A 26,242-nucleotide genomic window follows, 5' to 3' on the forward strand; every position below is an offset into this window, starting at 1 on the left:
GAAGAAATGTATGATGAAATAAAAGAAATTATTCAGATTGTGAAGGGAGACGAAAATTTAATAGTCATGGGTGACTGGAATTCGAGTGTAGGAAAAGGGAGAGAAGGAAACATAGTAGGTGAATATGGATTGGGGGACAGAAATGAAAGAGGAAGCCGCCTGGTCGAATTTTGCACAGAGCACAACATAATCATAACTAACACTTGGTTTAAGAATCATGAAAGAAGGTTGTATACATGGAAGAACCCTGGAGATACTAAAAGGTATCAGATAGATTATATAATGGTAAGACAGAGATTTAGGAACCAGGTTTTAAATTGTAAGACATTTCCAGGGGCAGATGTGGACTCTGACCACAATCTATTGGTTATGACCTGTAGATTAAAACTGAAGAAACTGCAAAAAGGTGGGAATTTAAGGAGATGGGACCTGGATAAACTAAAAGAACCAGAGGTTGTACAGAGATTCAGGGAGAGCATAAGGGAGCAATTGACTGGAATGGGGGAAATAAATACAGTAGAAGAAGAATGGGTAGTTTTGAGGGATGAAGTAGTGAAGGCAGCAGAGGATCAAGTAGGTAAAAAGACGAGGGCTAGTAGAAATCCTTGGGTAACAGAAGAAATATTGAATTTAATTGATGAAAGGAGAAAGTATAAAAATGCAGTAAGTGAAACAGCAAAAAGGAATACAAACGTCTCAAAAATGAGATCGACAGGAAGTGCAAAATGGCTAAGCAGGGATGGCTAGAGGACAAATGTAAGGATGTAGAGGCCTATCTCACTAGGGGTAAGATAGATACCGCCTACAGGAAAATTAAAGAGACCTTTGGAGATAAGAGAACGACTTGTATGAATATCAAGAGCTCAGATGGAAACCCAGTTCTAAGCAAAGAAGGGAAAGCGGAAAGGTGGAAGGAGTATATAGAGGGTCTATACAAGGGCGATGTACTTGAGGACAATATTATGGAAATGGAAGAGGATGTAGATGAAGATGAAATGGGAGATATGATACTGCGCGAAGAGTTTGACAGAGCACTGAAAGACCTGAGTCGAAAGAAGGCCCCCGGAGTAGACAATATTCCATTGGAACTACTGACGGCCGTGGGAGAGCCAGTCCTGACAAAACTCTACCATCTGGTGAGCAAGATGTATGAAACAGGCGAAATACCCTCAGACTTCAAGAAGAATATAATAATTCCAATCCCAAAGAAAGCAGGTGTTGACAGATGTGAAAATTACCGAACTATCAGCTTAATAAGTCACAGCTGCAAAATACTAACACGAATTCTTTACAGACGAATGGAAAAACTAGTAGAAGCCAACCTCGGGGAAGATCAGTTTGGATTCCGTAGAAACACTGGAACACGTGAGGCAATACTGACCTTACGACTTATCTTAGAAGAAAGATTAAGGAAAGGCAAACCTACGTTTCTAGCATTTGTAGACTTAGAGAAAGCTTTTGACAATGTTGACTGGAATACTCTCTTTCAAATTATAAAGGTGGCAGGGGTAAATTACAGGGAGCGAAAGGCTATTTACAATTTGTACAGAAACCAGATGGCAGTTATAAGAGTCGAGGGACATGAAAGGGAAGCAGTGGTTGGGAAGGGAGTAAGACAGGGTTGTAGCCTCTCCCCGATGTTGTTCAATCTGTATATTGAGCAAGCAGTAAAGGAAACAAAAGAAAAATTCGGAGTAGGTATTAAAATTCATGGAGAAGAAATAAAAACTTTGAGGTTCGCCGATGACATTGTAATTCTGTCAGAGACAGCAAAGGACTTGGAAGAGCAGTTGAATGGAATGGACAGTGTCTTGAAAGGAGGATATAAGATGAACATCAACAAAAGCAAAACAAGGATAATGGAATGTAGTCTAATTAAGTCGGGTGATGCTGAGGGAATTAGATTAGGAAATGAGGCACTTAAAGTAGTAAAGGAGTTTTGCTATTTGGGGAGCAAAATAACTGATGATGGTCGAAGTAGAGAGGATATAAAATGTAGGCTGGCAATGGCAAGGAAAGCGTTTCTGAAGAAGAGAAATTTGTTAACATCGAGTATAGATTTAAGTGTCAGGAAGTCATTTCTGAAAGTATTCGTATGGAGTGTAGCCATGTATGGAAGTGAAACATGGACGATAAATAGTTTGGACAAGAAGAGAATAGAAGCTTTCGAAATGTGGTGCTACAGAAGAATGCTGAAGATTAGATGGGTAGATCACATAACTAATGAGGAAGTATTGAATAGGATTGGGGAGAAGAGAAGTTTGTGGCACAACTTGACCAGAAGAAGGGATTGGTTGGTAGGACATGTTCTGAGGCATCAAGGGATCACCAATTTAGTATTGGAGGGCAGCGTGGAGGGTAAAAATCGTAGAGGGAGACCAAGAGATGAATACACTAAGCAGATTCAGAAGGATGTAGGTTGCAGTAGGTACTGGGAGATGAAAAAGCTTGCACAGGATAGAGTAGCATGGAGAGCTGCATCAAACCAGTCTCAGGACTGAAGACCACAACAACAACAACACTAATGACGGGCTGGTTAAAGGTATCGTGTCAGCCATTCTTTGCTGTTCTCATGATTTGGCGAGAACCCAACAGATCATTAGTTTTATCTCACAACAATAGTCGCAATCAGCTCAAAACCAAAAAACAAGAAGAAAATGTGCATTATATAAGTTCTCCATATGGTGTAAGGCATGTTCATCAGAGTGAATAATGACTAATACCGATGACTCCTAAGACTTTGGCTGTGAGTGAAGATGGATATAGTATTTCAAAAATTCCCCTACTATGTATGAACAGAATAATTAATATTATTAACTGTGCTAGAAAATGATAGGAAGATGGATAGACTCATTTATATGGGAGATGTTTTGGCTTAAGGTCAGAAAAGGCAGTAGCAGACATTATAGGTTCTCAGTTACTGCTGAAGACTTTCAGAAAACAAGTTGATCTGTGCATAGCATAAATTTTGAATTATACTAGTAGTAAAATTTGTGTTGATTCCACAGGTTTGTGTAGATGAGGAATGGTTTTATATTTACTTTAGAATGACCTGTGATTATTGTGTTTCAAATTTAGAACAACAGTGAAATTGAAATACAAATCATTGTAAATCAGTTGCCTCCAAAAAATCGCTTTCAACCTTAAATTTCAATACCGTCACTTACGAGGGAACAGTCTAATCCAACCTGCCCTGAAATCTTTTATACTGGAAGAATATACCGAAAGAAACTCAGTGTCAAATTTTCGCTGTTAAGACACATTGCAAGTATTATAAAGAGAGAGAGTTGAAATTGCCAAATGCGTAGCTCACCAGCCACCTAGAGAAATGTACACCCTTGTCTTAGCTGTAGCAGGTGATGCAAGCACAGCATGGTGAGCACATATCCTTGATAAACGGATGACGTGGCACAACATGATCATAATTGCAAAGCAAATTCCAGCTTCAGTTGATAGTTTCTCTGGCATAGTAGTTTACAGTTACTACTCGTTCAAATTTGCAACTCATTAAATGTCCATAATAATTAGCAGGAGTTGTTAGTAGCATGTCCTTGTACAAGTTCCAGAGTTTTACAATAGTGTGGGATTCAGTCAATGTTCTCAACCTTGCAAAGACAAAATATGAAGAGTGTATGCCATCTAAACCACCTGCTTCTCCTTAAGACCTATGTATGTTTTAATTATGAGTTGATTTCCAGGACATTCATTCAAATGATGTTAACATTTCATTATAAATTGTGGAAACATTAGAAGAAACAGTTGATAATTTGGATTATGGCTGTTGTGCTAATAAAAGTCCAGAACAAAAATAGAGTACAAACCAAACCCAAAGAAAATGTGTGCAATAATTGCTTTCAGTGCCAAAAGGAAGACTTTGAATTTTTTGGTTAAATGAAGGAGGGAGTAAACGCTTAAACTTAAGCAGCGTGCAGAGTCAATTTCATTTCATAAATTCTGAACATGAACAGTATAAATCAGGCGTGTCCAATCTTTAAGCTAACTGTGGCCACATTGGAAGAAGATGAGTATTTTTGGGGCCAACAATAGTATACGTAACAGTAACTGCTAAAAATTTTGAAGAAAGGACTCTTTACTTGCAAACACCTGTAATATGTCTGGAAAAATGGGAAAGAATAATTTTCAGTGTTACATCGAAATATCGTCTTACCATTTGCAGAAAATAATTCATTGCTTTTATTAGATTTTCTATCTCTTAGAATCTTAGATTCTTCATCACTGTCTTTAGGATGATGATGAAAAGACTTAATATAATTCAGATTCCACCCGAAAATAATAGTGAGCCTCTCGATAAAAAAAAATTTTCAGCCGTGTAAAGTATTTTTCAGAAAATTGTCAGACAGGATACAGCTTCTGTTGGCTCTTTCTCATTTCAGGTTTATCAGCAGAACAGGATTGTTAAACTTCAGTTAGTTTTGCATTGTCAGTTTGCAACCCCACATTTGATGAATTTGATCAGATATGCTTGGTATGCAGTTCAATATGCAGAGCAGTGGCCAGACCATTTCCTACGCCAGTCCAGTTGTGTATAAATAAAACGTAATTATTGTGAAGTGCCTGAATGTATTAATATTTCTTTTATCTGGTGTGCCTTGGTGTTTTCATCATCCAATGGATATTTCACATTTTTTGTGACAATTACGGAGAATAAACAACGAACTATTGTATTGTTAGTAAAATATACATTTTTCCCAAATTGTCATAAGAGCTGCACTACAGGAATTGTTATGAAACAGTTAATGTCAAAAAATTCAAATCCTGAGTGAAGGAAATTGTCTATAATATAACACAATCCATCTACATGCATACTCCGTAAGCCACCTGACGTTGTGTGGCAGAGGGTACCTTGAGTACCTCTATTGGTTCTCCCCTCTATTCCAGTCTCGTATTGTTCATGGAAAGAAGACTGTCAGTATGCCTCTGGGTGGGCTCTAATCTCTCTGATTTTATCCTCATGGTCTCTTCGCGAGATATACATAGGAGGGAGCAATATACTGCTTGACTCCTCAGTGAAGGTATGTTCTTGAAACTTCAACAAAAGCAGGTACCCAGCTACTGAGCGTCTCTCTTGCAGAATCTTCCACTGGAGTTTATCTATCATCTCCGTAACGCTTTCGCGATTACTAAATGATCCTGTAATGAAGTCCCCCCAGGAGCTCAGCATTCATTTGCTGTGTACGGGCTTGGCAACCCCGGGGTCCTGAGCTGGGGACTGGTCTGCGCCGCCAGTCTCCTGTCACCGTAACCCCCGGACATGCTTCAGCGACCACCGTATGGCACGGCGGTGGAATGTTGTGTGCTGCGGGGAATGGTAATCTTGGCTTGACCGCCTGGATTGCGAGGAAGGCCAACCTCTATACAAACCCCTCAATCTTACGGTGTGCTCCGCACCTTTGAGATGCATGGCTGTTGGGGTGGAACAGTCGCAAGCGGGCAACCTCTGGGGCACCTGCCACACCCCAGCTGTATACGGCTTACTCAGGCACGCGGGGCTCTGTCTGAGCAAACCTTTAGTTCCCTAGCTGCTCGTGGGACCGCAATGGACCCTTCGACCTCTACATTTCCCCCTACCAGTGGATTGGGTGGGCCACTGGTAGGAAAACACACCCCATCGAAAAAGCGACTTCGTGCTGCGGGTCCTCCAGCTCCTGGTGTTGCTAGAGATTTATCAGACTGTTGTAACAGAGCGCATGCTGATAATCAGAATGTGTTTTTGATTATTAAACGGAAGGAGGGTAGCTTTGAGAGGGTTTCTCCCTTTTACATCCACAAGGGTCTTGAGGGAATTGCAGGAACACCGAAATCTGTGAAGCGACTGCGCAATGGGACTCTGTTAGTGGAGACTTCTAGTTCCCGTCAAGTCGCTTCTCTTCGGAAGGCAACCTGTCTCGGAGAGTACGCTATCGAGACCGAGCTCCACTCCACTTTGAATTATAGTAAGGGTGTTGTGACATGTAGGGATTTGGTGGATATCCCCAAAGACGAGTTGAAATCTGAGTGGGCTGACGAAGGTATTGTTGACGTGCAGCATATTATGAAACGAGTCGATGGGGACCTAGTCAAATCCGACTCGTTTATTCTCACGTTCAGTTGCCCGAGACTCCCAGAGCATGTTAAAGCGGGGCTCTTACGTTTGCCAGTACGACCATATTTCCCCAACCCAATGCGCTGTTTTAAATGTCAGTGCTTTGGGCATACTACGTTGGGGTGCAATGGGATAGCCACTTGCGGTAAATGTGGTCAGCCTGCCCATGAAGGAGCCGATTGTTCATCGCCTGTGAAGTGTGTGAATTGCTCTGGGAGTCACCCTGTCTGGAGCCGGGTCTGCCCCATCTATCTCAAAGAACGGAAGATACAGGAGATCAAAACATCTAAGCGCATCCCCTATGGTGAGGCCAAGAAGCTCTTTAAGGCCATGCAACCTCCTGTGTTTACGACATCTTTCGCTTCCGCTCTGAAAAAACCGGTACACATGGCCACTATTGCTACGCAAACGGAGGTTGCTAGTGTTAGCACTAATACCTGTGTTTGCCAGTGCACTTGTGCTGCTGCGGTTGTTTCGAAACCTACGGCTCTCCCCGCAACGTCGGACAAGGCCGTGGTTGCTGACATTGGGGTACTTCCTGCCTCTTCCCATATGGCGCCTTCTGCCCAGGCGAGTAAAGCTCTAACTGTTGACAAGGTTCTGCATTCTAAGCCCCCCAAGACAAAGACGCCGAAGGTGAAGGTTTTGCCACCTGAGGAGACTGGTCAGGGTCGGTCCGATGACGAGGCCATCGTACTGTCTGACATCTCTCGTGGGTCGTCATCAGAGCTGATGGATATTGATGTCAACCGGGGGCGATCTTCTCGCCCCAGGAATAAATCTCCGGCCAGTACGGGCTCTCCTCCAAAATACAGAGGCAGGGTGAAAGTTCAGCCACCCTGATCACTGACTCCCATATTACAGTGGGACCTGAATGGGTTCAGGACGCATGTGGCCGAATTACAACTCCTTGTACGAGAGTGCCCTTTGTGCTTATGTCTCCAAGAGACACATTTTCGGGCCACTGATGCTCCTTCTTTACGGGGCTATACCGTGTATCGGAACGATGATCTGATGGGGAAAATGGCAAAGGGTGGTGTTGCGGTTTTTGTCTGTGACATGCACCCCTCATCTGAGCTCCCTCTCGTTACAGACTTGCAAGCAGTTGCAGTTGACCTTCTTGTGGGTCGGAGACTCACAGTCTGTTCACTTTACTTACCACCTCAGGATGCGATAGACTCTGAGGCTCTCACAGACCTTATTAGCCAACTCCCCCGCCCATTTCTTCTTCTGGGGGACTTCAATGCTCATAATGTCTTATGGGGCTCTTCGGCTACTTGCCCCAGGGGTCGCATTCTGGAAAGCCTCATGATGTCTGAAGAACTGTGCATCCTCAACTCTGGTGCTCCCACTCATTTCTGTACTGCTTCTGGGTCGTCATCAGCTATTGACCTTTCCTTTTGCTCTCCAGCACTCGCGGATTCTGTTCTGTGGGAGGTTGCTGCTGACCTCCATTCTAGTGACCACTTCCCCCTTTGGATTCACCTCCTGGATGAGGCTATGGCATTACCAGTGCCGCCCCGGTGGCACCTCTGCAGAGCTGACTGGACACTTTTCAGCCAACTGGCTGTTTTGGAACACCGTGCCAGCGTCCGCGAATGGGTCGACCATGTTACAGCCGTGATCTCCCATGCTGCTGAATTGTCAATCCCACGGTCATCCAGTCATCCCAAGAGGCGTCCTGTCCCTTGGTGGACCATTGAGTGCCGCTCGGCCATCTGAGCCCGCCGTGCAGCTCTGCGCCGCTTCAAGTGCCGTCCCTCAGCTGACAATCTTACGGCCTTTCGGGTGGCAAGGGCCAAAGCGCGGCGAGTGATTAAAGAGAGCAAACGACGGTCATGGCAATCATTCTTGAACTCCATCTCCCGCTCCACTAGTTCTACGAAAGTATGCGAAGCCATCAGGAGGATTTCCGGGAAACTCGGCCAGCTACCTGTCACGGCATTGCTGCATCAGGGAAGTCTTCTCACGGCGCCGAGAGACATTGCCCAGACACTGGCCACGCATTTTGCGGCATCTACCGCCACTATTAACTGTGATCCAGATTTCAGCCGCTACCACACTGCCATCAAGAAGGGTCACTTGGACTTCCGGTCTCCAAATTCTGAACCCTACAATTGCCCATTCACAATGTGGGAACTGGATTCGGCACTGTCTGTGGCTCATGATACTGCGCCTGGTCATGATCAAATCCAGTACAGCATGCTGCAGCACTTGTTACTGCCTTCCAAGGAAGTTCTCCTGAATTGTTTTAATATGATATGGTTATCCGGCACGTACCCTGACTCGTGGAGGGAGGTGGTTTTGATTCCTCTCCTCAAAACGGGGAAGGACCGAATGCATCCCAGTAGTTACCAGAGTATTGCTTTGACGAGCTGTGTCGGGAAGACATTGGAACACATGGTCAACCGTCACCTGGTTTGGCTGCTCGAGACCAGGCAGCTCCTTAGCCCCTCTCAGTGTGGCTTTCGGAGATGTCGTTCCACTATAGACAACTTGACCTGCTTGAGGCGGCCATCCAGCAGCCCTTCCTACGTAACCAGCATTTTCTAGGTGTATTCTTTGATATTAATAAGGCGTACGACACTACTTGGCGCCGCCTTATCCTCAATCAACTCCATCAGTGGGGCTTTCGTGGCCGTCTCCCCATCTTCATTCGGTCCTTTCTTTCCCACCGCCTCTTTCGATATCGGGTCGGTAATGTGTTGTCTGATTTGTACGTGCAGGAGAATTGTGTTCCTCAGGGAAGCGTTTTAAGTGTCACCCTCTTTGCCGTCGCCATTAACAGTATCACGTCCACTCTCCGGAGTCCTGCCCAGTGCTCCTTGTTTGTGGACGATTTTGCTGTTTTCTGTTCTTCCTCTAGTCTTGTCACTGCTAATCGGCAGTTGCAGCTTACGATAAAGCGGTTAGAGGCATGGACTGCGCAGACAGGTTTTACCTTTTCTGCGGACAAATGTGTGTGTGTTCATTTTAATCGTTCTCGACGTCTTTTTACCTCCCCTGAATTGCATCTGAGGGACACCATTCTTCCTTTTAGAGACACTGAGAGGTTCCTGGGCGTCACTTTTGATTCCAAGTTGTCATGGTTGCCTCACCTTAAAGACCTTAAGGTGCGGGCCCTGAAGGCACTGAATATTTTGAAGTGTCTGAGCCATTGGTCCTGGGGAGCAGATCGGGCGCGTCTGCTGCAATTTTATAGGGCTTTCGTCCGATCGCGTCTTGACTATGGTTGCACCGTGTATGGGTCAGCAAGGCCTTTGTATCTGAAAATTCTTCACGCAGTACACCATGAGGGTATCAGGCTGGCCACTGGTGCCTTCCGTACCAGTCCCATCCCCAGCCTGTGTGCTGAGGCAGGGGAACCGCCGCTCGCCATCCGGCGGAAACTCCTCATGGTGTGACGGGTGTGTTAATTCCTTGCCAGTCCTACCTCCCCTGCGTACCCTACCGTTGCCCGACTGCCTATGGAACGTCTCTTTTCCAGTCGTCCCAGGGCAACGAGACCATTTGGGATTCGTGCCAAGTATTTGCTTGAGTCCCTTGGTGTGGAGCGTGTGGCCCCCCAACGACAAGGTTTTACCCGCCTGCCTCCCTGGTTGCTCCAGAGGCCCAGCGTCCTTTTAGACTTGTCGGAGTACCGGAGGAGCTGCACTCCTGCGTTTGTTTTTACCTCCTTATTTTCCGATATTTTACACCAGCATCCGACCATGTACCAGTATTTACAGATGGCTCTAAACAGGGGGACTCTGTTGGTTGTGCTGTTGTTTTCCCTGATCGAGTTGTCAAGTTAAGACTTCCTGCGGCATTTACCATCTTTGATGCCGAATTGTTTGCGATCTTGCGGGCTTTGGAGCAGATGAGATGTGTTCCCAGTCTTAAGTTCCTCATCTGTTCTGACTCCCTGAGTCCCCTTCAGACCATGCAACACTTGTACCCAGCGGATACGGTCGTCCAGAACATCCATGATGCCCTACTCCACCTGCAACGGCAGGGGAAGGAGGTTTCTTTCTGCTGGGTGCCGGGGCACGTGGGTATTAGGGGAAACGAACTGGCAGATGTGGCTGCCAAAGATGCATGTTCCCTCCCTCACGTTGTTGAATGTGCCGTCCCCCTCCATGCTGTTACCTCCCTTTTGCGTTTTCGTGTTATGCGTCAGTGGGAAGAGGAGGGGCTGGCAGTCGGTGACAATAAGCTGCGTCTAGTCAAGGCCACCACGCGGCCATGGCGTACGTCCTACCAGTCATGCAGGCAGGATGAGGTTCTCCTCACTCACCTCCGCATTGGGCACAGTCCCTTAACACATGGTTTTTTACTCCGGCGGGAGGACCCCCCAATCTGCAGTGCTTGTGGCATCCAGATTACTGTCCGTCACGTTTTACTTGACTGTCTTTTATTCTCTGACCAGAGGGCGGTGGTTTCCTTGCCACCGGATTTGCCCTCTATTTTGCAAGACGAAGTAACGACTGTGGTTAAGGTCTTACGGTTTTGTGTCCTGTCCAATTTGTTGCCTCGGATTTTAGGGAGAGGGTTTTAATGTGCTGCTGGGTGACTGGCTCACCCAGATTTTAGGTAAGAGGTCCGCCAGTCACTATTGCCTCCTTCTTTCCCTCCGGTTTCTGTTCTCTTTTCCTTGTGTTTCCTTTCCTTTTTTAGTGTGTTTCTTCTCCTCTTGTTTTGCTTCTGTCTGTGAGGATGTGGCACTGCGTCAGGTCTGTGTCTTTTAGCCATTCTCCTTGTTTGCTGTCCGTCTTAGTCCCTTCACTACCTCTGTTCCTGTTTTTATGCGTTTGGACACTGATGACCATGTTGTTTAGCGCCCGTAAACCTCAAACACACACGCACACACACACACACACACACACACACACACACACACACACACACACACACACTCACACTGTAATGAAACACGGTGCTCTCCGTTGGATCTTCCCTCTCTCTTCTATCAACCCTATCTGGTACGGATCCCACACCGGTGAGCACTATTCAAGCAGTGGACGAACAAGTGTACTGTAACCTACTTCCTTCATCTTCGGACTGCTTTTCCTTAGGATTCTTCCAATGCATCTCAGTTTGGCATCTGCTTTACCGACAATTAATTTTATATGGTCATTCCATTTTAAATCACACCTAATGCCTACTCCCACATAATTTATGGAATTAACTGCTTCCAGTTGCTGACCTGCTGTATTGTAGCTAAATGATAAAGCATCTTTCTTTCTTTGTATTCGCAGCACATTACACTTGTCTATATTGAGATTCAATTGCCATTCCCTGCACCATGCATCAATTCGCTGCAGATCCTCCTGCATTTCAGTACAATTTTCCATTGTTACAACCTCTCGATATACCACAGCATCATCCGCAAAAAGCCTCAGTGAACTTCCGATGTCATGCACAAGGTCATTTATGTATATTGTGAATAGCAACAGTCCTATGACACTCCCCTGTGGCACACCTGAAATCACTCTTACTTCGGAAGACTTGTCTCCATTGAGAATGACATGCTGCGTTCTGTTATCTAGGAACTCTTCAATCCAATCACACAATTGGTCTGATAGTCCATATGCTCTTACTTTGTTCATTAAACGACTGTGGGGAACTGTATCGAACGCCTTGCGGAAGTCAAGAAACACGGCATCTACCTGGGAACCTGTGTCTGTGGCCCTCTGAGCCTCGTGGACGAATAGCGCGAGCTGGGTTTCACACGACCGTCTTTTTCGAAACCCATGCTGATTCCTACAGAGTAGATTACTAGTCTCCAGAAAAGTCATTATGCTCGAACATAATACGTGTTCCAAAATTCTACAACTGATCGACGTTAAAGACTTAGGTGTAGAGTTCTGCACATCTGTTCGACGTCCCATCTTGAAAACGGGAAGACATGTGCCCTTTTCCAGTCTTTTGAAATGCTATGCTCACTTCCTTGATATTCTTTCCTCTGCTAGTAACTTGTGTAACAGTTACATTTGCAACAGTTTTGCCATATAGGGTAGCCATGCGGTTTGAGGCACCTTGCCCCACCGTTCACATGGCCGTCCCCGCCCCCCTCCCCATCGGAGGCTCGAGTCCTCCTGGGCATGGGTGTGTTTTGTCCTTAGCGCAAGTTAGCTGAGGTTAGATTAAGTAATGTGTAAGCCTAGGGACCAATGACCTCAGCAGTTTGGTCCGATAGAAACTTACCGCAAATTTCCAAAATTGCAACAGTTTAGTTGACAATATGAATTGCAAGTTATGAAAAAAAAGTATGGTTTAAGTGCTTAAAATTAATGAGTGCACGCTTTGTACTTGGACTAGGCAGTATTACATACTATTGTCACGGCTGCGTTTGCATATTTGCCGATTCATGTACTAGGCAGGAAGGGCTGTACAAACAGCTGTTATAAGTGGATATCCATGTAGCAAAAGTGAGTAGCTTTACAATATTTTTAAAAAACAAATTACTTGCTGTGCATTTCTTTTGGTGTATTCTTCCTGTGTGGAAAAATTCAGTGTAGGTTCTGACATGTCTGATTGAGCCATTCCCTTGTTAGTCAAAAGCTGAACTGAGGCTAAAAAATGATGCCAATACAAGACACAAACTGGCTTACATGTTTCTGTCTTTTAATTAACATCACTCTTGCCTTTCAGATTAGACAGTGCATGTATTTTGAACATCATTTAACTTGTCTGTACTCATTCTTTCTTTAAACTGCTGCTAATATATTTCTTCCAGTAACTGTTACTAGATTTTGTTATGTGAATAAAGCTTTCTAAAGACGGCAAGGAGGAATACCTGCTGTGTATTTACACTTAACACAGGACATATGATAGTCTGTGACAGCAGCCTCAAGCTCAGCTCAGTGTGGCATATCTCCTCTATTTAACAGCTACTTGATCTAGATTGCAAACAGATATGACTCTGGTTTGAGCTTTAAAAGTAACTTCAATATGTTAGCCCCATTGATGATGAAGCAATGTATGACCTAAGCTACACCAGAAGTAATGTACCTGGCGATTACATTTTTCATTGCAGACTTCATGAGTTAATTACTCAAATTCAGATTAACTGTGACCAATAATGAAAAGATAGCTAGTCCATTGTCAAGTAGCAATGTTAGACTATAAGATGTGAAATTCAACCAGTTTCCTCAAAATAATTTAGTAAGAATTACAGAGTAATTGTAAAGCACATGAAACTTTTTAAAAAAATCAGTGTAGGTAAGACCAAAACATTACAAATTATACAATTGTTTTATATGGTGCTGCATAGTTAGTTTAGAAAACTGATGGCAAGGATAACACTAAGCATAGTTGCTGAAAATGATGGTGAAACGGGCAGAGAAAGCATTTTCAATGTTATGATTTTCCTGTTTCCAGTCAGTGGTAAGTGTGCAAAGAGCTTTCTGTGGCAAGTTTCACAAGACAAAAGTAGTTTACAACAGCATAGTGAAGTGTACAAGAAATTCAAGGAGGGTGTTTGTTTGTGCTACGCAAAATGTTCAGGCCAACTGGGCTTGTCAGAACATATGGCAGACCACGTTGGGGAGAATCCACATGCAAGTGTCAAACATGTGCGGGATTCTGAGAAAGTTAATGTGTTCTATTGTGTGTAGAACAAGACAGTCTGTGGACCCTTCTTCTTCACTGAGACAACTGTCAATGGTTTCATGTATCTCAATATGTTGTAATTGTGGCTCATGCTGCAACTTGAAGCTGACAGCAGGAATTTCACCTCTCAACAAAATGGCACCCTTCCACATTTCAACAATTGATTACGTGGATAAGATGATACTACATCGCTGGGTGGGTTGTGTTGCAGCAGCTGCCCTGGTGCTTTGTGTGTGCTACCTTGATTGTCTTACTTGATGCCTTGTGAATTTTTCTTGTGGGATTACATCAAGGATAGCATGTTTTACCTCTACCACAGAACGCCAGAGGCTCGCAACACTGCATCACTGCAGTTGTTCTTAGGGTCACTTCTGATATGCTGGGTCGGGTATGGTCAGAATTGGACTACCGATTAGACGCCTGCCATGTGATGAATGGTGGCCCCACAGAATATTTGTTAACATTGTAAAAATCTTTTGCAGTTTATTTTTCATATACTCTATCATTTGTTATGTTATTCTTGGCATTTATCCATACTTTTTTTTTTTTTTTAAAGTTTCATGGACTTTATAATTACTGTGTTACACTTTGTGGGCAACTTGAATGTACACACCACATAGCTGTGTGGCAGCACATTGGAAATAAATGCAGTCTGCAGTGTTCAGATGGTCAAATCTCTGTGTGGTAATCTGTTTTATTAGACACAGTTCTTGCGTTTTTGTCAGTGTATGGTAGGGTTTCATAGCGCATGTCGATAGTCATTCGTTTGTTTGTTTTGAAAGTTAGTGATTGCTCATTGGCAGTATTGAGTCAGTCAGGCAGCAGCCGCTGGCTGAGACACAGCAGTAACAGGGAAGGAACCGATTTTGTGACATTTTACGAGTTCCTAACCAGGAGCAAATTATATAATTTCATCTGTGTGCTTTGGTGGTTTAGTTTTTTAATCTCTGCATGTTAATTAGTTTATGAATCTGCATGTTAATCAAATTTATTACACACAATTCTTGCATTTTTGTCAGTGTCTACAATAGAGTTTCGTAGCACACGTTGACAGTCATTTGTTTGTCTACGTAGCGTAGTTTTCCACTGTCTTTAGTATGAATGGGGATTGTGATTGCTGTCTGCAGATGCAAGCTGAGTTGGTGACACTTCGCTCTTATCTTCAGGCTGTGTTGGCTTCAGTTACATAGTTTTGTGCTGCAGTTGTGGGGCATCACTGTTGTGGACTGCCAGTGGGGATCCAACAGATGTCCAGCATTACCCTTGAACCTGGGGTCTACACTGGTGGCCAGCCCAGTTGCTGCTCACATTGAGATTGACCCCTCATATGTGGTCTAGATAGAAGTCACCTTGGGGCATGGCAGGTTGTGAAAGACTTCCTGGTGGGCCGAACGTGAGGCCCCCTCAGCTAGTCTGACAGACAGGTTCCAGGTGCTATCTGTGGCTGACAATGCCTCTGTTGCTTGTCCTGCTTCAGAGGAAACCTCTCAGCCTGCACAGAGGGTGGAATTATTGGTAGCTGGGAGCTCCAGTGTTACACGCATTATGGAGCCCCTTCGGGACATGTCTACCAATGAGATGAAGAAAGCCAATGTGCCCTCATTGTGCATACCAGGTGGAGTCACTCCAGATGGAGGACAGGTTCTTCCAGATGCCATAAAGAGCACAGAATGCAGCCAACTGCAGCTGGTGGCTCATCTCAGCACCAGTGATGCGTGTTGCTTTGGATCAGAAGAGATTCTCTCTGGTTTTGAGTAGCTATCAGAGATGTAAAAGCTGCCAGTCTTGCTCGCAAGGTGAAGGCAGAGCTCACCATTCGTAGCATAATCAACAGGATCCATTGTGGACCTCTGATACAGAGCCAGAGGATCTGAATCAGAGGCTCAGGGAGTTCTGCGACTATGTAGGCTCCAGATGCCTCAACTTGCACCAAATGGGTTCTGCTAAATAGATCAGGAGTTCTTTACATGCAGGAGGTGGCTACACGGGTACCGGGGGCTGTGTGGTGTGGACAGGGTGGTTTTATAGGTTGGAGGGCCTTGGGGGAAAAAGGGCTTCAGTCTCAAAGGGTGCAGGTCTTACACAGGAAGGACGTAGATGTAGGAACCATGGGTATAATGTTGTAAATTGTCATAGCTGAGTTGGGAAAGTACCAGAGCTTGAAGCACTAATAGAAAATAGTGATGCTCAAATTGTAATAGGCACTGAAAGCTGGCTAAAGCTGGAGATAAGTTCAGCCGAAATTTTTGCGAAGGACTTAACAGTGCTCAGAAAGCATAGGTTAAATACAGTTGGCATGTTTGTTCCCGTTAGAAGTAGTATATCTTGTAATAAAATGGGAGTAGATAGCTCCTGTGAGTTAGTACGGGTAGAGGCCATTCGTGTGGCAACTGAAATAATATAATAATTGGATCCTTATACTGACCTCCCAACTCGTGTGATACTGTTGCTGAAAGGCACAAAGAAAACTTGAGTCTGATTTCAACCACATACCCGACTCATACAGTTATAATTGGTGTTGACTTCAATTTACCCCTGATACATTGGTGAAAATTCATGTTTAAAACCGGAGGTACGCATAAAACTTTATCCAGAATTGTGCTAAACACATTCTCTGGTAAATATTTCGAACAGTAAGTTCATGAGCCCACTCAAATAGTAAACGATTGTGATAACACAAATGGCTTCTTAGCAGTAAATAATCCTGAACTAATAACGAGCATCAAAATGGATGCAGGGATTAGTGAACACAGAGTTGTCTTAGCGAGACTGAATATTGTAACCCCTCCAAATCCTCCGAAAATAAGCAAAAAATGTGTCTTTTCAAAAGAGCAGATAAAATTCACTTGATGCCTTCCTGAGAGACAATCCCCACTTCTTCCAAATGAACAATGCCAGTGTAGACCAGATGTGGCATGAGTTCAGAGAAATAGTATTGACAGCAATTGAAAGATTTATCCCAAATAAATTAACTAACTACGGAGCTGATCCCCTGTGGTACACAAAACAGGTCAGAACTCTGTTGCAGAAACAATGAAAAAAGCGTGCCAAATTTAAATGAAAGCAAAATCCCCAAGATTGGTGATCTTTTACAGACACTCAAAATTTAGCATTGTGAGATGCTTATAATAGTTTCCACAACAAAACTTTGTCTTGAAACCTGGCAGAAAATCCAAAGAGCTTCTGGTCATATGTAACGTATGCTAGTGGCAAGACACAATCAATGGTTTCTCTGCGCAATAGCAGTGGAAATACAGTCGATGACAGTGCTGCTAAAACAGAGTTACTAAGCACAGCCTTCTGAAATTCCTTCACCAAAGAAGATGACATAAATATTATTCCAGAATTCGCATCAAGAACAGCTATCAACATGAGTAACTGAGACGTAGATATCCTTAGAGTAGTGAGGCAAGTTAAATCACTTAATAAAAACAAGTTTTTCAGCGCAGATTGTATACCAATTAGGTTCCGTTCCCCCCCATGAACCATGGACCTTGCCGTTGGTGGGGAGGCTTGCGTGCCTCAGCGATACAGATAGCCGTACCGTAGGTGCAACCACAACGGAGGGGTATCTGTTGAGAGGCCAGACAAACGTGTGGTTCCTGAAGAGGGGCAGCAGCCTTTTCAGTAGTTGCAAGGGCAACAGTCTGGATGATTGACTGATGTGGCCTTGTAACAATAACCAAAACGGCCTTGCTGTGCTGGTACTGCGAACAGCTGAAAGCAAGGGGAAACTACAGCCGTAATTTTTCCCGAGGGCATGCAGCTTTACTGTATGATTACATGATGATGGCGTCCTCTTGGGTAAAATATTCCGGAGGTAAAATAGTCCCCCATTCGGATCTCCGGGCGGGGACTACTCAAGAGGATGTCGTTATCAGGAGAAAGAAAACTGGCGTTCTACGGATCGGAGCGTGGAATGTCAGATCCCTTAATCGGACAGGTAGGTTAGAAAATTTAAAAAGGGAAATGGATAGGTTGAAGTTAGATATAGTGGGAATTAGTGAAGTTCGGTGGCAGAAGGAACAAGACTTCTGGTCAGGTGACTACAGGGTTATAAACACAAAATCAAATAGGGGCAATGCAGGAGTAGGTTTAATAATGAATAGGAAAATAGGAATGCGGGTAAGCTACTACAAACAGCATAGTGAACGCATTATTGTGGCCAAGATAGATACGAAGCCCACACCTACTACAGTAGTACAAGTTTATATGCCAACTAGCTCTGCAGATGACGAAGAAATTGAAGAAATGTATGATGAAATAAAAGAAATTATTCAGATTGTGAAGGGAGACGAAAATTTAATAGTCATGGGTGACTGGAATTCGAGTGTAGGAAAAGGGAGAGAAGGAAACATAGTAGGTGAATATGGATTGGGGGACAGAAATGAAAGAGGAAGCCGCCTGGTCGAATTTTGCACAGAGCACAACATAATCATAACTAACACTTGGTTTAAGAATCATGAAAGAAGGTTGTATACATGGAAGAACCCTGGAGATACTAAAAGGTATCAGATAGATTATATAATGGTAAGACAGAGATTTAGGAACCAGGTTTTAAATTGTAAGACATTTCCAGGGGCAGATGTGGACTCTGACCACAATCTATTGGTTATGACCTGTAGATTAAGACTGAAGAAACTGCAAAAAGGTGGGAATTTAAGGAGATGGGACCTGGATAAACTAAAAGAACCAGAGGTTGTACAGAGATTCAGGGAGAGCATAAGGGAGCAATTGACAGGAATGGGGGAAATAAATACAGTAGAAGAAGAATGGGTAGCTTTGAGGGATGAAGTAGTGAAGGCAGCAGAGGATCAAGTAGGTAAAAAGACGAGGGCTAGTAGAAATCCTTGGGTAACAGAAGAAATATTGAATTTAATTGATGAAAGGAGAAAATATAAAAATGCAGTAAGTGAAACAGGCAAAAAGGAATACAAACGTCTCAAAAATGAGATCGACAGGAAGTGCAAAATGGCTAAGCAGTGATGGCTAGAGGACAAATGTAAGGATGTAGAGGAAATGGAAAAACTAGTAGAAGCCAACCTCAGGGAAGATCAGTTTGGATTCCGTAGAAACACTGGAACACGTGAGGCAATACTGACCTTACGACTTATCTTAGAAGAAAGATTAAGGAAAGGCAAACCTACGTTTCTAGCATTTGTAGACTTAGAGAAAGCTTTTGACAATGTTGACTGGAATACTCTCTTTCAAATTCTAAAGGTGGCAGGGGTAAATTACAGGGAGCGAAAGGCTATTTACAATTTGTACAGAAACCAGATGGCAGTTATAAGAGTCGAGGGACATGAAAGGGAAGCAGTGGTTGGGAAGGGAGTAAGACAGGGTTGTAGCCTCTCCCCGATATTGTTCAATCTGTATATTGAGCAAGCAGTAAAGGAAACAAAAGAAAAATTCGGAGTAGGTATTAAAATTCATGGAGAAGAAATAATAACTTTGAGGTTTGCCGATGACATTGTAATTCTGTCAGAGACAGCAAAGGACTTGGAAGAGCAGTTGAATGGAATGGACAGTGTCTTGAAAGGAGGATATAAGATGAACATCAACAAAAGCAAAACAAGGATAATGGAATGTAGTCTAATTAAGTCGGGTGATGCTGAGGGAATTAGATTAGGAAATGAGGCACTTAAAGTAGTAAAGGAGTTTTGCTATTTGGGGAGCAAAATAACTGATGATGGTCGAAGTAGAGAGGATATAAAATGTAGGCTGGCAATGGCAAGGAAAGCGTTTCTGAAGAAGAGAAATTTGTTAACATCGAGTATAGATTTAAGTGTCAGGAAGTCATTTCTGAAAGTATTCGTATGGAGTGTAGCCATGTATGGAAGTGAAACATGGACGATAAATAGTTTGGACAAGAAGAGAATAGAAGCTTTCGAAATGTGGTGCTACAGAAGAATGCTGAAGATTAGATGGGTAGATCACATAACTAATGAGGAAGTACTGAATAGGATTGGGGAGAAGAGAAGTTTGTGGCACAACTTGACCAGAAGAAGGGATCGATTGGTAGGACATGTTCTGAGGCATCAAGGGATCACCAATTTAGTATTGGAGGGCAGCGTGGAGGGTAAAAATCGTATAGGGAGACCAAGAGATGAATACACTAAGCAGATTCAGAAGGATGTAGGTTGCAGTAGGTACTGGGAGATGAAAAAGCTTGCTCAGGATAGAGTAGCATGGAGAGCTGCATCAAACCAGTCTCAGGACTGAAGACCGCAACAACAACAACATAGGTTCCGTTCAGAGTATGCTGATGCAATAGCTCCAATCATATGCAACCGCTTGCTCGACGAAAGATCTGTACCCAAAGACCAGAAAGTTGCACAGGGCATGCCAATATTGAAGAAAGGCAATAGGAGTAATCCACTAAATTACAGGCCCATATCATTAATGTCGATATCCAGCAGGATATTGGAACTTATATTGAGTTCAAACATTATGAATTACCTCGAAGAGAATGGTCTATAGACACAGTAACAACGGTCTATTGACACAGTCAACATGGATGTAGAAAACATCTTTCTTGTGAAACACAACTAGCTGTGTACTCACACAAAGTGTTGAGTGCTACTTACAAGAGATTTCAAATTGACTCTGTACTTCTAGATTTCCAGAAGGCTTACGGCTTTTGACACCACTGTACCTCACAAGGGACTAGTAAGCGAATTGCATGTGTATAGAATATCAGCAATGTGACTGGATTCATGATTTCCCGTCAGAGTAGTCACAGTTCATAGTAATTGATGGAACGTTCTTGAGTAAAACACAAGTGATATCTGGTGTTGCCCAGATTAGTATTATAGGCCCTCTTTCGTTCCTTATCTATATAAACAGTTTAGAAGACAATCTGAGAAGCCATCTTAGATTGTTTACAGATGATGCTGTCATTTATCACCTAGTAAAGACATCAGGATATCAAAACAAATTGCAAAATTATTTACATAAGATAACTGTAAGCTACAAAATTTGGCTGTTGACCCTAAATAATGAAAAGTGTAAGGAAAGACCAGGTTCCAAGCCAGAACAAATATGTGTAGCACCAAAGAAGGGGATTTGATGGGGGAGAGTAATAAAATACTTGACAGGTGGGCACATTACTTCCAACAGTTACTGAAGGGTTAGAATGAGAGGAACTGGTGGAACTAACTTACTATGGACCAGAGGTTTTAACACCAGAACCTACACAGGGGGAAGTGATGCAAGCCATTAAGACCTTAAAAAACAATAAGGCGCCTGGAGAAAATCAGATCTGGGCCGAACTTCTCAAATATGGTGGGGAAACGCTGTGGAAAACAATTCATAAAATAATACTGAATATCTGGCAAGAGAAGAGCATGCCAAAGGTGTGGAAAACAGCTATAATGTGCCCCCCATACATAAAAAAGGAGATAAATTAAACTGCCAGAACTATCGACGAATCTCCCTACTAAATACTACGTATAAAGTTTTCTCCAAGATTCTAACCAGCAGGCTTACTCCATATGTGGAAGAGAGAGTTGAAGACTATCATAGTGGCTTTAGAAGAAATAGATCAATAACTGGCCAGATATTCACACTGCGCATCCTACTTGAAAAATGTTACGAACATCAAATTAACATACACCAGCTTTATATCAACTTCAAAAAAGCCTATGATAGCATCTTAAGAGTGGCATTGTGGAATGTAATGGAAGAGGTTGGAGTACCTAAGAAGCTCATTAAACTTTCTATGATGACCCTCAGCGAAACCAACTGTAAAGTAAAAATACAGGGCGAAATCTCCAGAGAAGTGGAAGTGAAGAAGGGACTTAGAAAGGGTGACAATATCTCCTCATTGCTATTCAACCTTTGCCTAGAAAAAGTCATAAGTCAGATAGAGTTAAATAAAGGAGGAATCTTCTTAAATCGTTCACTACAGTACCTAGCCTACGCTGACGATGCGGCATTACTCGCACGAAACACTGCGGTGCTAGGCGAAGCCTATCAACGACTGGAGAAAGGTGCAAGGGAACTTGGCCTGACAGTCAATGTCGAAAAGACCAAGTATATGGCAGTGACCAACCAACAAAACCTACCAAATCTCAGGATAGGCAACAGGGAGTTTGAAAGGGTGAGAGACTTCAAGTACCTTGGGTTGACTATCACTGAGACAAATGACATTGGCAGTGAGGTGAAAGCCAGAATAGCAGCAGTTAACAGATGCTACTTTGCCGCATTACCCATGCATAGGTGTTCACTTCTATCACGAAAATCCTCATTTACAAAACAATTATAAGACCAGTTGTTAAGTATGGTGCCGAAATGTGGACCACAACTGTAAATGAGGAAAAGATGCTTAACAAGAGAAAGGTGCTACGTAAAATATAAGACCCAATATATGATCAAGAACGTTGGCGCATTTGTACGAACGTTGGCGCATTTGTACGAATGCAGAACTACAACACCTTTTTGAAGAACCTGACATTGTTACTACCATTAAAATAAGAAGACTGCGGTGGGCAGGGCACGTGGTCAGAATGGAAGAAGACAGAGCATGTAAGAGGCTTTTTGATGGCAAGGCTGGAGGCAGACGGTGGAGGGGTCGCCCCAGAAAGAGATGGGTGGATGGAGTTGAAGAAGACATGAAAAAACTGGGTGTCAGAGGATGGAGACGGAAAGCCATGGATCGGATAGAATGGCAGGATATTGTGATGCAGGTCAAGGCCCTTCAGGGGCTGTACAGCCGAGGAGTAAGTAAGTAAGTGAGGTCATCCACATGAGTGCTAAAAGGAATCCATTAAACTTTGCTTACACAATAAATCAGTCAAATCCAAAGATCATAAATTCAACTAAATACTTAAGAATTATAATTACAAATAACTTAAATTGGAATGAACACATAGAAAATGTTGTGGAGAAGGCGAGCCAAAGACTGCATTTTTATTGGCAGAACACTCAGAAGCTGCAACATAAGAGACTGCCTACACTATGCTAGTCTGTCCTCTTGTGGGACACCAGTGTGCAGTGTGGGATCCTTGCCAGATAGGATTAATGAAGTATACTGAGGAAGTTCGACGAAGGGCAGACAGTTTTGTATGATCGAGAAAAAGGAGGGAGAGAGAGAGAGAGAGAGAGAGAGAGAGAGAGAGAGAGAGAGAGAGACAGTGACAGATGTGATACAGGATTTGGGGTGCACATCGTTAAAACAAAGGCATTTCTCGTTTTGGAGGGATATTTTCACAAAATTTCAATCGCCAACTTTCTCCTCCAAATGCAAAAATATTTTGTTGATGCTGAACTACGTATGGATAAACAATCATCATAATAAAATAGGAAAATCAGAGCTCCCACAGAAAGATATAGGTGTTCATTTTTTCTGCATGCACAGGAAATTAATGGTTTACCTCTGTTGCACAGTAGACAGTAAACTGTGCAACAGCTATATGAACTGCACTGCACGCTTCTCATGTTTTGTGCAAATTTTTCATAAGTTGCAATATTCATTTTGACATAAAACCTTGCTACATTTTTTTGCATCCTTACTAAACATGTGACATATGTTTCTCATTTTTATTTCCAGTATTCGTGGTTATACGCAAAAGAAGACAATTCTGATAAGGATAAGAACAAAAGGCTTGCACTACCATCAATAGAACAACAAGCAGCTGGCACAGAAAGACCACTTATGATTGACACTTGGGGCTACACTAACAAGAATTACATAATGTATGTTCCAGATGGTAAGTATTATGTACCACTAATAGTTACATGTTGTTTTACTATGTTCCATATTACTGGATAGTATCTCCATCCCGGCTACCATTTTATATTTAAGACAGTAATAGTTGTATGCTAAAAAACACCCTGTGCACAATTAATCAGTATTTTGGTCGCAAAATAGCTCAAGGATGTCAACATACAAATAAGTGATCGTGTTGGCTAAAGACAATGGTCAGTATTTGAAATCAAAGCGAATGTATACTGTTAGTCTTTGAGGTTCAGCATGTTGTGCACCAAAATGTGGACTGCCAAAGGAGGATTAAACACACTATTATTACAGCATATCTGTTTTTTTTCATTAGTTAACTCCATATAAATAGCAAAAACATTAGCTTTCCACTTTGTTCAAGTCATCCTTATATCACAAAATGTGGTACTGTTGGAATAAACATTTCTCTCGTAGTGCAGCAGCAAGGGACATTTTCCTGAGGACACTGATTGAGTAATAAAGTTAGATGCACCCATCTAAACATGGTAAGAGCTGCCCAACTGATAATGAAAATAAGACAATGGCGTTTTGAAAACAAAACGTATAGATCAATTGATTGCAGTAGATTTAGTTTAAAGAGTTGTGTGCTTCACCACAACCAGAGCACATGTTGCCAGCTACCAAGCTCCTTCTGCCTAGTACTCCCTCCCCCACTTTCTGAAGTGAAGGACATTTCTGCCAAATTTGCTTGAGGTGCTTCGCTGTCTCTGCTGAAACCATGAATATTGTTGAAACACCTCTATTTCCCAACATCACAGAGTCCAGGAATTTTAATTACAAAATCATTCCACTGAGTGAAGTGGTGCAAAGGGAAGACATTCATGTGGATAGCAGCTCAAATCTGTGTCTTGGCCACCCCGATTTAGATTTTGTGCAGTTTCTCTAAATCACGTAAGGTAAATGTTGGGCATTTACTTTGAAATGGATACAGTTATGTAGGTTTCCTTTCCCAATCTAACCACATGCTCTGTCTCAAGTGATTTCATCATTATCAAGACATTAAACTTTTTTCCCCAGTCAGTCAGTCATCTTCCCGAAACCTGGTTGATTTGATGTCCACCATTTGCAAACTGGTGACTACCCTACCATACTGCTGATTTGGCTTTCTTTGTTATACTGAGTTATTTAGTTGAAATATTAAAATGCCAGATGACACAAATTGCAATTATTAGAGGCTGGATTTATCTCTTATTGAAAGTCTTTTGTTTTGAGTTAAGTTTGCTTTTATATATCACCAATTCAGTTGGTATGAGTGATGATGTTATTTAGCTATTATTCACCAAGTAATGTGATATAAAATTTGAAAATGAATAAAGGCTGCATTGTTGGTCTGGATGTTCTTGTTGTTCAGCTGCATAGCATGTAGAAGGGATATACAGTCACCTGAAATCTTAAAATGTGGTGTAATTTTACTGTTAGAACCCTCAGGGCCTGCTTGAGTGCAGTTCCTGAAAAAGAGCGTGGCTGTCCAGTCGGTATCAAGGAAATACTCATGGGCTATTATTCTTCCGAACACAGTGATCATAGTTGCAAGAATGCCAGGAAACATCCAATATTTGTTTTCCGAAACTCCTAAGTTTGTCACTGTCTTATGAAACCCAGATCACTGTAAATAAAAAGTTCATTATCTATTCACTTCATCACATGTATTGACTGTATTTGTACAATTACTTTTACATGACAATAACTGCTGTTCTTCACATCTGAAGCCATCAATGGCTGCCTTAACAATAGGCAGGATCCTCCAAAAACATACGTCCCTCTTCTCTCAAGCCTAGATACAAAAAGATTATAGAGGTGGTGCAGTGGTTAGCACACTGGACTCACATTCAGGAGGAAGACGGTTCAATCCCGCTTCCGGCCATCCTGATTTAGGTTTTTCGTGATTTCCCTAAATCGCTCCAGGCAAAAGCTGGGATGGTACCCTTGAAAGGGCACGGCTGACTTCCTTTCCCATCGTTCCTTAATCTGATGAGACCGATGACCTAGCTGTCTGGTCTCCTCCCCCAAAACAACCCAACCCAAAAGATTATAATATAACAATGCACACAATAAACTCATAGCATTCCTTTAGTCACTTCTTTGCTGATAACGGAGATACACAAGTGTACAGTAAGTTTTCCATTTCCTCCAACTGATAGCACAGCTGCAGCAGTGTTTCAAGATGGTATTAGTAAGTGATGTAATTAGTAGTTACAAAAGCCACAGATATTCCACTGCACTCTCACAGATAAATCGTCATTAGATAATTTACAAAATGTAAGAAACAATTAAACAGCGTAATTGTCGGCATGTTGCTTTTGTTTGGTTGTTTACTGTGTCTTTGAATCTTGATACATTCAGTTGGTAAAATAACAGTTCAGGGATTGTAAAATTTTCCCTGCGAATTGACTGTTCAAACAAATTTCGGGCTTGCAGCCGGTCGTCATTCAAACGACGACCGGCTGCAAGCCCGAAATTTGTTTGAACAACAGTTCAGGGATTCTTAATTGCACAAACAAATTTCAGCCTTATATGAGGGTCGCCCAAAGAGTAATGCACCACTTTTTTCTCAGCCATCACAACAGCATGAATGTGAAACCGCATGTATACATTATTTGAAGTTTCCAGAGTGTGCAGGAAGTTTTCCATTTCCTCAGACTGATAGCATAGCTGCAGCAATGTTTCAAAATAGCATTTGTAAGTGATGCACTAAGTAGCTACCAGCAGTGTGTTGTCATTGAATTTCTCACTACAGAGAAAGAAATTGTTGGGAACATTTACAAACATTTATGCATAGTTTATGAGACATCTGCAGTCAACAGATA

At 42.7% G+C, this 26,242-nt stretch overlaps 1 protein-coding gene across 2 annotated transcripts in view; it reads left to right on the forward strand.

Moving 5' to 3' along the window:
- LOC126419096 (splicing factor ESS-2 homolog) overlaps nt 1–26,242 on the forward strand; it is a 98,367-nt gene that overhangs the window by 19,047 nt on the left and 53,078 nt on the right. For both annotated transcript variants that reach the window (XM_050086192.1, XM_050086193.1), the window contains one exon: nt 23,247–23,406. In XM_050086192.1, the coding sequence (XP_049942149.1) occupies nt 23,247–23,406 (160 nt within the window). The remainder of the gene's footprint in view (nt 1–23,246; nt 23,407–26,242) is intronic.

Source organism: Schistocerca serialis, chromosome 9 (genome assembly GCF_023864345.2).
Source record: "Schistocerca serialis cubense isolate TAMUIC-IGC-003099 chromosome 9, iqSchSeri2.2, whole genome shotgun sequence".
Taxonomy (NCBI): domain Eukaryota; kingdom Metazoa; phylum Arthropoda; class Insecta; order Orthoptera; family Acrididae; genus Schistocerca; species Schistocerca serialis.